We start from the raw sequence: 16,408 nt of genomic DNA on the forward strand, positions 1-16,408 counted from the left end.
AGGTGTGTAAACATAATTTTGGCCATATAGGCGGTTATCTAAGGCAGTCATATGTAGGCACATGTAGTAAAGGGTCACACCCAAGTCCCAAATAATTGACATGCCCATGTAAGAGAGTAACACTGTAATATTACAATAATGAGTATGGAACAAGCATGCCAGGAAAAGTGAGAGAAAACTAAAGAGCTCGTGCAAGTCGCCTCTTCTGCAATTTCCCACTATGCCATAGGAGTGAACTGAGGGAGCAGGCACAAATCAGATAGCTGTGTATCGTCCAGTGTACATGTGAACTATGTGTAAGTGTATATATACATGTATATGTGTGTGTGTGTGTGTGTGTGTATGTATATATATATATATATATATATATATATATATAATATATGTATGTGTGTATGTATGTATATATATATATATATATATATATATGTATGTGTGTGTATGCATGTATATGTGTGTGTGTATATATATATATATATATATATATATATAGTAGAAGCAGATATCCGGCACTGGTGTAATAACTTTAAATGTAGCGCTCCGGTGCCCTCCAAGGGTACTGTGGCCCAATGTATCCGAGCAAATTGGCGGCACTCAGAGACTTGTATTAGCTGCAAAAACGTGCTTTAATGATCAACGTTTCGGGCCTTCACCCGTCGTCAGGATTAGCAAACGTTTGCTAATCCTGACGACGGGCGAAGGCCCGAAACGTTGATCATTAAAGCACGTTTTTGCAGCTAATACAAGTCTCTGAGTGCCGCCAATTTGCTCGGATATATATATATAAATAAAATTTTATACTAGGAAGCCTAGAAGTTAATGGCAGTGCTGTTCCTCAGTGGAAGAATTGTTCTTTGTCTATGCCAGATGAAATTTCTCGGAGTGTTGCACAGAAACCTAACGACAGAACCGTGTGAATATAACTTGTCAAATTATGAAATTGTCCCATTTAGACATTTATTTCTGTGCCTGATTCCTTTCCATCGTTGATCTGTGTAACATTTCGTGAGTTATCTCATGAATGTAAGCTTGTGTGTGTTTTTAAATGGTGTATTGAGAGGTTTATATGTATATTTTCAGATCTCTAATCTCTCTTAAGGGTCCATTTATCATAGATCACATATTTAATGCGATCTGGTTGGGAACTTACGGCCCAGGACCGCATTGCAATATGCGATCACATCAAGCGGTTGTCCCTGCGGGTGCTTTGACTGGTACCGGGGCTTCTGCACAGGCGCGGTCAGCCATACCGCACGAGCACAGCGGCCACTTCCGGGGAGGGTTTCCGGATGATCCCTCTGCCGGCTAGTAATGCGCCATTTTCAGATGTTCAGGTGGCCGTAGCTGCAGGGGGCAATATTAAGATTTCTCCGCAATCCGGATATTTGCAAATCTGGCAGCATTGCCCATAGAAACCTATGGGGGACATGGCTGCTAGCGGAAATAGAGGTATCGCAGCAGGAATCGGATATCTGCTGCAATCCCTCCTTCGTACATGCAGGAGATGCCTAATATTTGCAGTTTTCGGGGGAAATAGCCATAAATATGCAAGATAAATGGGCCCCTAAATCTGTTCAATTCACCATCAACTCCCTCTGTAACAGATCTTGAAATCTGATAAGTCTTGAAGAACCTGTCACTATCATTTATTGAGGAAGTTGTTTGTGCTGGGGGAGGGGAGATGCAAAGCAAAACAGGCATTAGTGGGTGAGTTGAGGGTAGGGGTGGAATCTATTGTTTGAATGTGATTAATGAGCCCATTAGCTCCTGTTGGGTGTGATATGCATCTAAAGTCTGATTTCCTTCCTGGAAATGTAAAGAGGTCCATCATGGAACACTGACAGAAGCTGCAAGCTTACATAAAAGCAGGGAAACCTATAACCATTTTTATATGTGTAGATTGAAAGTGCACCTACATTGTTTCTTGTTCCAGCATATAGTCATCTGACCTGGAGCTAGAAGTCTAAACTAGTGTGATCGCATCCTACCCGGGCTCTAACGGATTCACATACTGTAGGATAATTATTTTCTACAGCTTTTGGCAAACAATAGGGCTACATGATTGGAAATAGTTAACCCTACTAATGTTAGAGAATATAGATACTGTCGTCAGAGTCCATGTGGTATAAAGGTGCCAGGTTCACTGCTTATTTTTGGAGGCTTTTGTGATATGCATCGATAAGGTTCTCTTTCGGGGTTTCGTGTGTGTGTATAAAATGGAATTTATCACTCGCCTTTATATATGTAAAAGTCTGTGCATCCTTTACATAGTTGTATGTTGGTGTGTACCTTTTGGATGGGGGTGGTATGAGTTGCCGGCACTTGGGATCCCGGCGCCCAGCATGCCGGCAGTGGGACAAGCGCAAAAGAGCCCCTTGCGGGCTATCTGCGCTCGCCACGCTGCGGGCATGGTAGAGCACCACGCTATTTATTCTCCCTCCAGGGGTATCGTGGACACCCCAAGAGGGAGAAAACTTGTCGGTATACCGGTGGTCGGGATTCCGGCGTCTGTGCTGAGCACCAGGATCCCGACAGCCGGTATACCAAGTGCCACCCGTTTGAATACTCATCAAGCAATTGTGTTAAAATAAACCAGAGACTGCGTTTCTGTTCCCAGTGTTATGCTGTGCCATCTAATACAGCATGGTTTTCTGTGTGGTACTGCAGACATAGAGGCTCTCCAGGGCACCAGACTTTTATATTTTTGGAGTACACTCATATGCTATTTCATGATTGTGTTTCAGCGTATTTACCTTCTCATTGTAGGTATTGCAGGGGATCACATACGGCAGCCTACATGCTAAGCGCTGATATTATGTCTGATGTGCGCTGACACATTCATTTTTATTTCTTTTACAATTATTGTAATGTAGGGAATTCTGCTTTCTACTTTAAGGAATTCCTTCTTATGTCATGTCCAATTGTACAGTGCAAAGTACACATGCAGCACCAGGCTGAATTTGCCTAGTGACACCAAGCAGCAGCTGTGATTGTCACACACCCTCCCCTCCCCCACTAGCCCCAGGTCTGAAAATAATGAGGAACAGAGCAGACAGAAGGGAGTCCATGAAACCCTCCCCCGTCCCTCCCATCTTCACTACAGGAATTAGCTGCTGTCACCTCTGTGATGGATGACTGTCATAGGACACTCCCCATGATTAGTGTCACTAGGGTCAGATGGCTATATTACACATGGGACTTATGGGGGTTCAGGGAATTGGGGAATGTGATGGCTACAGATAGCAATAAATGGGACTGGCCACTATGATCTTCGTGACAGATGTCAGTATGCATATTTAAAGATGTAACTACACAATAGACGGTATTTCTGCAGCTACTAATCATAGATAGCGCTCCTGCACTCTGGCTAAGTTTGGTCTTTATCTGCTACATTGCTGACCTTTATCAAGTTTCTGGTTAGTGGGGCATAATGCAGACACAATGAATGGTACAGTAACTATGTATTGCATGCTTATAGTGGTATAAGGATGGTGCTAGCTTCAGTTCAGTTGTAGCACTGTTCTGAAGCACATGCTCCAGTGGTGAACATTCTCTGAAAATAATGCCTAAACAAATATTACCTGTATAAAGGGCACATTTTCTTTATTTTTATCAGTAAACCACTCACTGAATATTTTTGTTCTAGTCATTGTGGGTGTATTTTAGGCCCTACACACTGGGCGATATGAGTAAAAGATATGAACGATCTCGTTCATTAATGAACAAGATACCGTTCATATTTTTCAGTGTGGAGGCACCAGCGATGAATGATGCGACTGGTGCCCCGTCGCTTGTGCGTGCAGGCCAATATGGACGATCTCATCCATATTTGCCTGCACTGGAGCCGGGTGACATGGGGGAGAGAAGAAACTTCACTGCCCCCCCGCCGCCGGCCCCCCCGCCGCCGGGTCATCCGTCGGCCGTATACGCCGTCAGGCAGCTCAGCGGCAGATCGCGCAATGTGTAGGGCCCATTAGACAATCCTAAAGTTTTTATTTTATAACTGGTAAACATCTGGCTTTAGACAGAATACATAGAATGTGTGTTCTCCTTTTTAGTGCTGTACATACTCATCCTGATACGGTGTTCCAGCCCTTTCTTACCATGTTTAATGTATGTATCTTCTCTCTCCACATTCATGTTTAACCAGGCACCCCAATTAGTCGTATCCCTATAATGGCCAAGCAATTGTTGGATCTTTACATGCTCTACAAACTTGTGACAGAAAAGGGAGGGCTCGTGGAGGTGATCAATAAGAAAATCTGGAGAGAGATCACAAAGGGGCTGAACCTGCCAACCTCCATTACCAGTGCTGCCTTCACCTTGCGCACACAGTAAGTAGCTGTTGTGTCTACCTCCGTGCATGCTTGCATGCCCTGTGCCCTCTGCAAGCAATTTCTATGTTTTCTGTTCATTGGAAGTGGGTTTCCTCCTTATACTTTGTCTATAGTATGTACTGACTTTTTAAGTTACATTTTTTCAAAATTACTATTACAGATGTGTCCTCACACATCATTGCTGTAGTCATACCAAACAGCCCCTCTCAGCTTGCCAGATCTAGTGTGATTCTGCTAGCGTTGGACATCTATTTTGGCCAAAATGCATCTTATTCACAACGCACTGCGACTAGCGTGCACGATGAGATTGTACTGATTAATTTGATAGGCAACACTTGTATATTCAGAGACAATGACAACTGAGTCTGTACACAAAGTACTGCAATGTAGCATTTGCAGCTTTTTCCCAATACAGGTTCTGTTCTGCCCTGTGTTGCGAATAAGACTTATTTATCAGCATTAAAGGCTCCCGATGCTGACCTGACGACTAACTGGCACCAGGCATTTCACGTATTGAAGCTAGATGTATGAGGACACATCTGTATATTGTGTCTACAGAGTTCACATTTACGCTTTTGTGTGTGACTTGACTGACAGTGGGTTAAACAAAAAATGTAAAAGAAAATCCGGGTCCCTCAGGATGTGTACTGTCTAATCAACAGCGCCGGTTTGCACTGTCAAGCAATCTTCTGCTCCAGTGGCATAGGCAGGAGAAGAGACTATGGAGTGTGTTCTCTCCAGCCATCCCCTCCTCTGCTCTGCACAATATCTGATTTCAAGCAGTCTGCTTTGGGACTGCAATGGTCGCGTCACCTCCTAAGGCAGGGCATGAGGCCAGTGACCTATTGTGACATCACTGCTATGGGGCATACCATACAGAGAGAGAAATACAGTGTGCTACTGGAGGACAGCTCCAGGGCTTGGGCGGTATGCAGGAATCATGCCCAATGAAGGCTGAAGATAGAGTGGGCACAATGTAGTGTCTGTACGTGTTCCGGATGATATGTCGATATGGTCAAAGGGTCGACACAAGTTCGTTTTCATCATTTACCATCCAAGTGGGCTATGATTGTGAATAGTAAGCTGTCTCAAAGTGTGGAGAGTGAAGCGAGCCCGCGAGGGTATACGTTTCCACTAATTTGGCTAACATTTGGTTAAACATACAAAATTACGCCAAAATAAGTGTCGACTCGTCCCATGTCGACCTAATTATGTTTGCTCTAATTAACCACACGTGTCTGTAAACACCGATGACATGTCACAGGTTAGTGTAATATCACCTGGGAGGGAAATAAATATATATATATATATATATATATAGGTATGGTATGCAATGTCCACCACACTTAGGTCGACAGGTCAAAGGGTCGACGTGTTGTTGTTTTTAAACAAAAATTGCTGTCGTTTTCGCCGTACAGCGACCGGGAACCCCAATATAGTGCTTCAGGCAAGGTTACCTTTCCCAATTGTAGTCCACGTGGATCATAAAGTATGAAAAAGTTCCAAAAAATACCTTTTGACCTGTCGACCTAGAACATGTAGACCTAGAGACCCTGTCGACCTAGTTACTTTCGACCACTAGTGCTCGACCTGACACTGTCGACCTAGAGGCCGGATATAGATAGATCGATATAGGTAGGGATCCCTGCACTCTCACATAACACAGCCAGCAGCTGGGGTGCCAATCAAAGTCCAACCTTACACAAGGTGGGACCCATAGTACAACATAATTTATTTAGCACTGCTCCAGTTTCCTACTTTCATCTTGACTTATGCTGAAAAGCTGAATCTTTTGACTGTGCTGCCTAAACCTTGAAAAAGGTCCTGGTGTGGACCGAAACGTTGGATACCTTCTGGGAACTGTGAGATTGACTTTGACATTAAATATGAACAATCTTTGATATGAACAATCTTTGATTTATTTGATACCCTAGTCTGGAGAGTGCTATCATTTCCACACTGTGGAGATAAATTGTTATATATTATATATATATATATATATATATATATATATATTTCTCTGACGTCCTAGTGGATGCTGGGAACTCTGTAAGGACCATGGGGAATAGACGGGCTCCGCAGGAGACTGGGCACTCTAAAAGAAAGATTAGGTACTATCTGGTGTGCACTGGCTCCTCCCTCTATGCCCCTCCTCCAGACCTCAGTTAGAATCTGTGCCCGGCCAGAGCTGGGTGCTCCTAGTGGGCTCTCCTGAGCTTGCTAGAAAAGAAAGTATTTGTTAGGTTTTTTTATTTTCAGTGAGATCTGCTGGCAACAGAATCACTGCTACGTGGGACTGAGGGGAGAGAAGCAAACCTACCTGCTTGCAGCTAGCTTGTGCTTCTTAGGCTACTGGACACCATTAGCTCCAGAGGGTTCGAACACAGGGCCTGACCTCGATCGTCCGTTCCCGGAGCCGCGCCGCCGTCCCCCTTGCAGAGCCAGAAGACAGAAGAGAACGATGAAATCGGCGGCTGAAGACTCCTGTCTTCATTAAGGTAGCGCACAGCACCGCAGCTGTGCGCCATTGCTCCCACTGCACACCACACACTCCGGTCACTGTAGGGTGCAGGGCGCTGGGGGGGGGGGGGGGGGCGCCCTGGGCAGCAATTTTAATACCTTTTGGCACTAAAAAATACACACATACAGTCTAGCACTGTATATGTGTAAAAAAACCCGCCATTAAAGTACACAAAACGCGGGACAGAAGCCCGCCGCTGAGGGGGCGGGGCCTTCTTCCTCAGCACACCAGCGCCATTTTCCCTTCACAGCTCCGCTGGAAGCAGCTCCCCAGGCTCTCCCCTGCAGTATCCTGATACAAGAAGGGTAAAAAAGAGAGGGGGGGGCACATAAATTTTGGCGCAAATAAGATATTTAAGCAGCTATTGGGTAAATCACTTTGTATAGTGTAAATCCCTGTGTTATATAGCGCTGTGGTGTGTGCTGGCATACTCTCTCTCTGTCTCCCCAAAGGACTTTGTTGGGTCCTGTCCTCAGTCTGAGCATTCCCTGTGTGTGTGCGCGGTGTGTCGGTACGGCTGTGTCGACATGTTTGATGAGGAGGGTTACGTGGAGGCGGAGCAGGGGCAGATAAGTGTGGTGTCGCCCCTGACGGGGCCGACACCTGATTGGATGGATATGTGGAAGGTCTTAACTGACAGTGTCAACTCCTTACATAAAAGGTTCGATGACGCAGCAGCCTTGGGACAGCCGGGGTCTCAGCCCGCGCCTGCCCAGGCGACTCAGAGGCCGTCAGGGGCTCATAAGCGCCCTCTGGCTCAGATGGTAGACACAGATGTCGACACGGAGTCTGACTCCAGTGTAGATGAGGATGAGACAAATGTACAGTCTACAAAGGCCATCCGATGCATGATTACTGCAATGAAAGATGTATTGCACATTTCTGACGTTAACCCGGTTACCACGTTTGGGGAGAAAAAGCAGCCAGTGACTTTTCCCCCATCTGATGAATTAAATTAATTGTGTGAAGAAGCGTGGAGTTCCCCTGATAAGAAACTAGTGATTTCTAAGAGGTTACTGATGGCGTACCCTTTCCCGCCAACGGATAGGTTACATTGGGAAACATCCCCTAGGGTGGACAAGGCGCTCACACGCTTATCTAAAAGGGTGGCACCGCCGTCTCAGGATACGGCCGCCCTAAGGGAGCCTGCGGATAGAAAGCAGGAAGCTATCCTGAAGTCTGTGTATACACACACTGGTACTCTACTACTCTACTGAGACCTGCTATTGCTTCAGCCTGGATGTGTAGTGCTGCAGCAGCATGGACTGATACCCTGTCAGACAACATTGATTCCCTCGACAGGGATACTATTTTGCTAACCATAGAACATATAAAAGATGTCGTCTTATATATGCGGGATGCCCAGAGGGACATTTGCCTGCTGGCATCTAGAATTAATGCAATGTCCATTTCTGCCAGGAGAGTATTATAGACTCGGCAGTGGACAGGTGATGCTGATTCTAAAAAACACATGGAGGTTTTGCCTTATAAGGGTGAGGAATTGTTTGGGGACGGTCTCTCGGACCTCGTATCCACAGCAACAGCTGGGAAGTCGACTTTTTTACCTCAGGTTCCCTCACAGCCTAAGAAAGCACCATATTATCAAATGCAGTCCTTTCGGCCTCAGAAAGGCAAGCGGGTCAGAGGCGCATCCTTTCTGGCCAGAGGCAGGGGTAGAGGAAAGAAGCTGCACCAGGCAGCCAGTTCCCAGGAACAAAAATCCTCCCCTGCTTCCACTAAGTCCATCGCATGACGTTGGGGCTCCACTGGCGGAGCCAGGTGCGGTGGGGGCGCGTCTCCGAAACTTCAGCAACCAGTGGGTTCGCTCACAAGTGGATCTCTGGGCTGTACAAATTGTATCTCAGGGATACAAGCTGGAGTTCGAGGCGACTCCCCCTCGCCGTTACCTCAAATCAGCCTTGCCAGCTGCTCCCAGGGAAAGGGAGGTAGTACTGGCGGCAATTCACAAGCTGTACCTCCAGCAGGTGATAATCAAGGTCCCCCTCCTTCAACAGGGAAGGGGTTACTATTCCACAATGTTCGTGGTACCGATACCGGACGGTTCGGTGAGACCCATTCTGAATTTAAAATCCTTGAACACTTATATAAAGAAGTTCAAAATGGAATCGCTCAGGGCGGTTATTGCAAGCCTGGAAGAGGGGGATTTTATGGTGTCGCTGGACATCAAGGATGTTTACTTGCATGTCCCCATTTACCCACCTCACCAGGAGTACCTCAGGTTTGTGGTACAGGACTGTCATTACCAATTCCAGACGTTGCCGTTTGGTCTCTCCACGGCACCGAGAATATTTACCAAGGTAATGGCCGAAATGATGATACTCCTTCGAAGGAAGGGAGTTATAATTATCCCGTACTTGGACGATCTCCTCATAAAGGCGAGGTCCAAAGAGCAGTTGTTGGTCAGCGTAACACTCTCTCAGGAAGTGTTGCAACAGCACGGCTGGATTCTGAATATCCCAAAGTCGCAGCTGATTCCTACAATGCGTCTGCCTTTCCTGGGAATGATTCTGGACAGAAGAAACTTCCAAGGACAGTGGTCAAGTCTGGAGACTTCACTACACATAAATATACTGGAACTAAGGGCCATTTACAATGCCCTGAGTCAAGCAGAGCCCCTGCTTCAAAACCAACCAGTACTGATTCAGTCAGACAACATCACGGCGGTCGCCCATGTAAACCGCCAGGGCGGCACAAGAAGCAGGATGGCAATGGCAGAAGCCACAAGGATTCTTCGATGGGCGGAGAATCACGTGCTAGCACTGTCAGCAGTGTTCATTCCGGTAGTGGACAACTGGGAAACAGACTTCCTCAGCAGGCACGACCTCCACCCGGGAGAGTGGGGACTTCATCAAGAAGTCTTCACACAGATGGTTAATCGTTGGGAACTGCCACAGGTGGACATGATGGCGTCCCGCCTCAACAAAAAGCTAAAAAAATATTGCGCCAGGTCAAGGGACCCTCAGGCGATAGCTGTGGACGCACTAGTGACACCGTGGGTGTACCAGTCGGTTTATGTGTTCCCTCCTCTGCCTCTCATACCCAAGGTACTGAGGATAGTAAGAAAGAGAGGAGTAAGAACTATACTCATCGTTCCGGATTGGCCAAGAAGAACTTGGTACCCAGAACTATAAGAAATGATCTCAGAGGACCCATGGCCTCTGCCTCTCAGACAGTACCTGTTACAGCAGGGGCCCTGTCTGTTCCAAGACTTACCGCGGCTGCGTTTGACGGCATGGCGGTTGAACGCCAGATCCTAACAGAAAAGGGCATTCCAGATGAAGTGATTCTTACGCTGATAAAAGCTAGGAAGGATGTGACAGCAAAGCATTATCACCGCATATGGCGGAAATATGTTGCTTGGTGTGAGGCCAGGAAGGCCCCAACAGAGGAATTCCAGCTTGGTCGATTTCTGCACTTCCTACAGTCAGGGGTGACTATGGGCCTAAAATTGGGGTCCATAAAGGTCCAGATTTCGGCCCTATCTATTTTCTTTCAAAAAGAACTGGCTTCACTGCCTGAAGTTCAGACGTTTGTTAAGGGAGTGCTGCATATTCAGCCCCCTTTTTGTGCCTCCAGTGGCACCTTGGGATCTTAACGTTGTGTTGGATTTCGGTTTGAGCCACTTAAGACCGTGGAGCTAAAGTATCTCACGTGGAAGGTGGTCATGCTGTTGGCCTTAGCTGCAGCTAGGCGTGTGTCAGAATTGGCGGCTTTGTCATGTAAAAGCCCCTATCTGATCTTCCATATGGACAGGGCAGAATTGAGGACTCGTCCCCATTTTCTCCCAAAGGTGGTATCAGCGTTTCATTTGAACCAACCTATTGTGGTGCCTGCGGCTACTCGGGACTTGGAGGATTCCAAGTTGCTGGACGTAGTCCGGGCTTTGAAAATTTATGTTTCCAGGACGGCTGGAGTCAGGAAAACTGACTCGCTATTTATCCTGCATGCACCCAACAAGCTGGGTGCTCCTGCTTCAAAGCAAACTATTGCTCGCTGGATCTGTAGCACGATTCAGCTGGCACATTCTGCGGCTGGACTGCCGCATCCAAAATCAGTAAAAGCCCATTCCACTAGGAAGGTGGGCTCTTCTTGGGCGGCTGCCCGAGGGGTCTCGGCTTTACAGCTTTGCCGAGCTGCTACTTGGTCGGGTTCAAACACATTTTCAAAATTCTACAAGTTTGATACCCTGGCTGAGGAGGACCTTGAGTTTGCTCATTCGGTGCTGCAGAGTCATCCGCACTCTCCCGCCCGTTTGGGAGCTTTGGTATAATCCCCATGGTCCTTACGGAGTTCCCAGCATCCACTAGGACGTCAGAGAAAATAAGAATTTACTCACCGGTAATTCTATTTCTCGTAGTCCGTAGTGGATGCTGGGCGCCCGTCCCAAGTGCGGACTGTCTGCAATACATGTATATAGTTATTGCTTAACTAAAGGGTTATTGTTATGAGCCATCCGTTGAATGAGGCTCAGTTGTTGTTCATACTGTTAACTGGGTATGGTTATCACAAGTTGTACGGTGTGATTGGTGTGGCTGGTATGAGTCTTACCCTGGATTCCAAATCCTTTCCTTGTAATGTCGGCTCTTCCGGGCACAATTTCCCTAACTGAGGTCTGGAGGAGGGGCATAGAGGGAGGAGCCAGTGCACACCAGATAGTACCTAATCTTTCTTTTAGAGTGCCCAGTCTCCTGCGGAGCCCGTCTATTCCCCATGGTCCTTACGGAGTTCCCAGCATCCACTACGGACTACGAGAAATAGAATTACCGGTGAGTAAATTCTTATTTTATATATATATATATATATATATATATATATATATAATTTCTCCGACGTCCTAGTGGATGCTGGGGACTCCGTAAGGGCCATGGGGAATAGACGGGCTCCGCAGGAGACTGGGCACTCTAAAAGAAAGATTAGGTACTATCTGGTGTGCACTGGCTCCTCCCTCTATGCCCCTCCTCCAGACCTCAGTTAGAATCTGTGCCCGGCCAGAGCTGGATGCACCTAGTGGGCTCTCCTGAGCCTGCTAGTAAAGAAAGTAATTGTTAGGTTTTTTATTTTCAGTGAGATCTGCTGGCAACAGACTCACTGCTACGTGGGACCGAGGGGAGAGAAGCAAACGTACCTGTTCACAGCTAGGTTGCGCTTCTTAGGCTACTGGACACCATTAGCTCCAGAGGGTTCGAACACAGGCAGAGGTCCTCGGTCGTCCGTTCCCGGAGCCGCACCGCCGTCCCCCTCGCAGAGCCAGAAGATCAGAATTTGGTGATGAAATCGGCGGCTGAAGACTCCTGTCTTCATTAAGGTAGCGCACAGCACCGCAGCTGTGCGCCATTGCTCCCACTGCACACCACACACTCCGGTCACTGTAGGGTGCAGGGCGCTGGGGGGGGGGGGGGGCGCCCTGGGCAGCAATTTTAATACCTTTTGGCACTAAAAAATACACACATACAGTCTAGCACTGTATATGTGTAAAACCTCCGCCATTCTTTAGTCAGAAACAGCGGGACAGAAGCCCGCCGCTGAGGGGGCGGGGCCTTCTTCCTCAGCACACCAACGCCATTTCTCTTCACAGCTCCGCTGGAAGGACGCTCCCCAGGCTCTCCCCTGCAGTCTCCTGGCACTAAGAGGGTAAAAAGAGAGGGGGGGGGGGGGGGGGGGGGCACATAAATTTAGGCAAAAGGTGTATTGATACAGCAGCTATTGGGAAAAATTCACTTCTGGTAGTGTGTATCCCTGTGTATATAGCGCTGTGGTGTGTGCTGGCATACTCTTTCTCTGTCTCCCCATAGACCTTGTGGGGTCCTGTCCTCAGTCAGAGCATTCCCTGTGTGTGTGCTGTGTGTCGGTACGGCTGTGTCGACATGTTTGATGAGGAGGGTTACGTGGAGGCGGAGAAAGTGCAGATAAATGTGGTGTCGCCCCCGTCGTTGCCGACACCGGATTGGATGGATATGTGGAAGGTCTTAAATGACAATGTAAACTCATTACATAAGAGATTTGATTATATTGCTGCCGGGGGACAGCCGGGCTCTCAACCCGGGCCTGCCCAGGCGCCTCAGAAGGCCGTCAGCGTCTCAAAAACGCCCACTATCTCAGTTGGTTGACACAGATGTCGACACGGAGTCCGACTCCAGCGTCGACGAGGATGAGGCACTATTACAGCCCAAAATGACTAAGGCCATCCGATACATGATTATTGCAATGAAAAATGTATTACACATTTCAGAGGCTGACCCTGTCCCTGACAAGAGGGTAAATATGTTTGGGGAGAAAAAACAGCCACTGACTTTTCCCCCGTCACATGAATTAAATGAGTTATGTGAAGAAGCGTGGTCTTCCCCTGATAAGAAAGTGGTGATTCCCAAGAGAATACTAATGGCGTACCCTTTCCCGCCAACCGATAGGTTACGCTGGGAATCCTCCCCTAGAGTTGACAAGGCCCTGACGCGCTTATCTAAAAGAATGGCCCTGCCGTCTCAGGATACGGCCGCCCTAAAGGAACCTGCGGATAGGAAGCAGGAAGGTATCTTGAAGTCTGTGTATACATACTCTGGTACTCTACTGAGACCGGCTATTGCTTCAGCTTGGATGTGCAGTGCTGTTGCAGCATGGACAGATACTCTGTCAGAGGGGTGGGATACCCTGGACAGGGATACCGTATTGCTAACACTTAGCCATATTAAAGACGTCGTCTTATATATGCGGGATGCCCAGAGGGACATTTGCCTGCTGGGCTCTCGAATAAATGCAATGTCCATTTCTGCCAGGAGGGTCTTATGGACTCGGCAATGGACAGGGGATGCCGACTCTAAAAAACACATGGAGGTTTTGCCTTATAAGGGTGAGGAATTGTTTGGGGACGGTCTCTCGGACCTCGTATCCACAGCGACAGCTGGAAAGTCGACTTTCTTGCCACAGGTTTCCTCACAGCCTAAGAAAGCACCGTATTACCAAATGCAGTCCTTTCGTTCTCAAAAAAGCAAGAGAGTCAGAGGTGCATCCTTTCTTGCCAGAGGCAGGGGTAGAAGAAAGAAGCTGCACCATGCAGCCAGTTCTCAGGAACAAAAGTCCTCCCCTGCTTCCACCGCATGACGCTGGGGCTCCACAGGCGGAGCCAGGAGCGGTGGGGGCGCGTCTCCGAAATTTCTGCAACCAGTGGGTTCGCTCACAAGTGGATCCTTGGGCTATACAAATTGTATCTCAGGGATACAAGCTGGAATTCGAAGTGGCGCCCCCTCACCGTTACCTAAAATCCGCCTTGCCAGCTTCTCCCACGGGGAGGGAGATAGTCCTGACGGCTATTCACAAGCTGTACCTCCAGCAAGTGATAATAATGGTACCCCCCCTTCAGCAGGGAAGGGGTTACTATTCCACACTGTTTGTGGTACCGAAACCGGACGGTTCGGTAAGACCCATTCTAAAAATCCTTGAACATTTACATGAAAAAGTTCAAGTTCAAAATGGAATCGCTCAGAGCGGTCATTGCCAGCCTGGAAGAGGGGGATTTTATGGTATCTCTGGACATCAAGGATGCGTACTTGCATGTCCCCATTTATCCGCCTCACCAGGAGTACCTCAGGTTTGTGGTACAGGACTGTCATTACCAATTCCAGACGTTGCCGTTTGGTCTATCCACGGCACCGAGAGTCTTTACCAAGGTAATGGCGGAGATGATGGTACTTCTCCGGAAGCGAGGAGTTAGTTATCCCGTACTTGGACGATCTCCTTATAAAGGCGAGGTCCAGAGAGCAGTTGTTGGTCAGCGTAGCGCACTCTCAGGAAGTGTTGCTACGGCTCGGCTGGATTCTGAATATTCCAAAGTCGCAGCTGATTCCTACGACGCGTCTGCCCTTCCTGGGCGTGATTCTGGACGGAAGAAGGTATTTCTCCCGGAGGAGAAGGCTCAGGAGTTAGTGACCATGGTCAGGGATCTCCTGAAACCAAAGCAGGTGTCGGTGCATCACTGCACGCGAGTCCTGGGAAAGATGGTAGCGTCATACGAAGCCATTCCTTTCGGCAGGTTCCATGCCAGGATCTTTCAGTGGGATCTGTTGGACAAGTGGTCCGGATCGCATCTTCAGATGCATCGGCTGATCGCCCTGTCCCCGAGGGCCAGGGTGTCTCTTCTGTGGTGGCTGCAGACTGCTCATCTTCTCGAGGGCCGCAGGTTCGGCATACAGGACTGGGTCCTGGTGACCACGGATGCAAGCCTCCGCGGATGGGGGGCAGTCACTCAGGGAAGAAACTTCCAGGGGCTGTGGTCAAGTCAGGAGACTCGTCTGCACATAAACATACTGGAATTAAGGGCCATATACAACGCCCTGAGTCAAGCGGAGCCCCTGCTTTCAGACCAACCAGTGCTGATTCAGTCAGACAACATCACGGCGGTCGCCCATGTAAACCGACAGGGCGGCACAAGAAGCAGGGTGGCGATGGCGGAAGCCACAAGGATTCATCGTTGGGCGGAGAATCACGTACAAGCACTGTCAGCAGTGTTCATTCCGGGAGTGGACAACTGGGAAGCAGACTTCCTCAGCAGGCACGACCTCCACCCGGGAGAGTGGGGACTTCATCAAGAAGTCTTCGAGCAGATTGCAAATCGGTGGGAACGGCCACAGGTGGACATGATGGCGTCCCGCCTAAACAAAAAGCAAAAAAAATATTGCGCCAGGTCAAGGGACCCTCAGGCGATAGCTGTGGACGCACTGGTAACTCCGTGGGTGTTCCAGTCGGTATATGTGTTTCCTCCTCTTCCTCTCATACACAAGGTACTGAGAATAGTAAGAAAAAGAGGAGTGAGAACGATACTCATTGTTCCGGATTGGCCAAGAAGGACTTGGTACCCAGAACTTCAAGAGATGGTCACAGAGGACCCATAGCCTCTGCCTCTCAGACAGGACCTGTTGCAGCAGGGGCCCTGTCTGTTCCAAGACTTACCGCGGCTGCGTTTGACGGCATGGCGGTTGAACGCCGGATCCTAGCGGAAAAGGGTATACCGGATGAAGTAATTCCTACGCTAAGAGCTAGGAAGGATGTGACAGCAAAGCATTATCACCGCATATGGCGGAAATATGTTGCTTGGTGTGAGGCCAGTAAGGCCCCTACAGAGGACTTCCAGTCGGGTCGTTTTCTGCATTTCCTACAGTCAGGTGTGACTATGGGCCTCAAATTAGGGTCCATAAAGGTTCAGATCTCGGCCCTATCCATTTTCTTTCTAAAAGAACTGGCTTCACTGCCTGAGGTTCAGACGTTTGTAAAGGGAGTGCTGCATATTCAGCCTCCTTTTGTGCCACCAGTGGCACCTTGGGATCTTAACGTTGTGTTGGATTTCCTGAAATCCCACTGGTTTGAGCCACTTAAGACCGTGGAGCTAAAATATCTCACGTGGAAAGTGGTCATGCTGTTGGCCTTAGCTTCGGCTAGGCGTGTGTCAGAATTGGCGGCTTTGTCATGTAAAAGCCCCTATCTGATCTTCCATATGGACCGGGCAGAATTGAGGATTCGTCCCCAATTTCTCCCTAAGGTG

At 48.3% G+C, this 16,408-nt stretch overlaps 1 protein-coding gene across 2 annotated transcripts in view; it reads left to right on the forward strand.

Moving 5' to 3' along the window:
• The window catches only part of ARID3B (AT-rich interaction domain 3B), a 546,358-nt gene that overhangs the window by 162,890 nt on the left and 367,060 nt on the right, over window positions 1-16,408 (forward strand). For both annotated transcript variants that reach the window (XM_063926363.1, XM_063926364.1), the window contains exon 5: window positions 4,151-4,334. In XM_063926363.1, the coding sequence (XP_063782433.1) occupies window positions 4,151-4,334 (184 nt within the window). The remainder of the gene's footprint in view (window positions 1-4,150; window positions 4,335-16,408) is intronic.

This window comes from Pseudophryne corroboree, chromosome 6, assembly GCF_028390025.1.
Source record: "Pseudophryne corroboree isolate aPseCor3 chromosome 6, aPseCor3.hap2, whole genome shotgun sequence".
NCBI lineage: Eukaryota > Metazoa > Chordata > Amphibia > Anura > Myobatrachidae > Pseudophryne > Pseudophryne corroboree.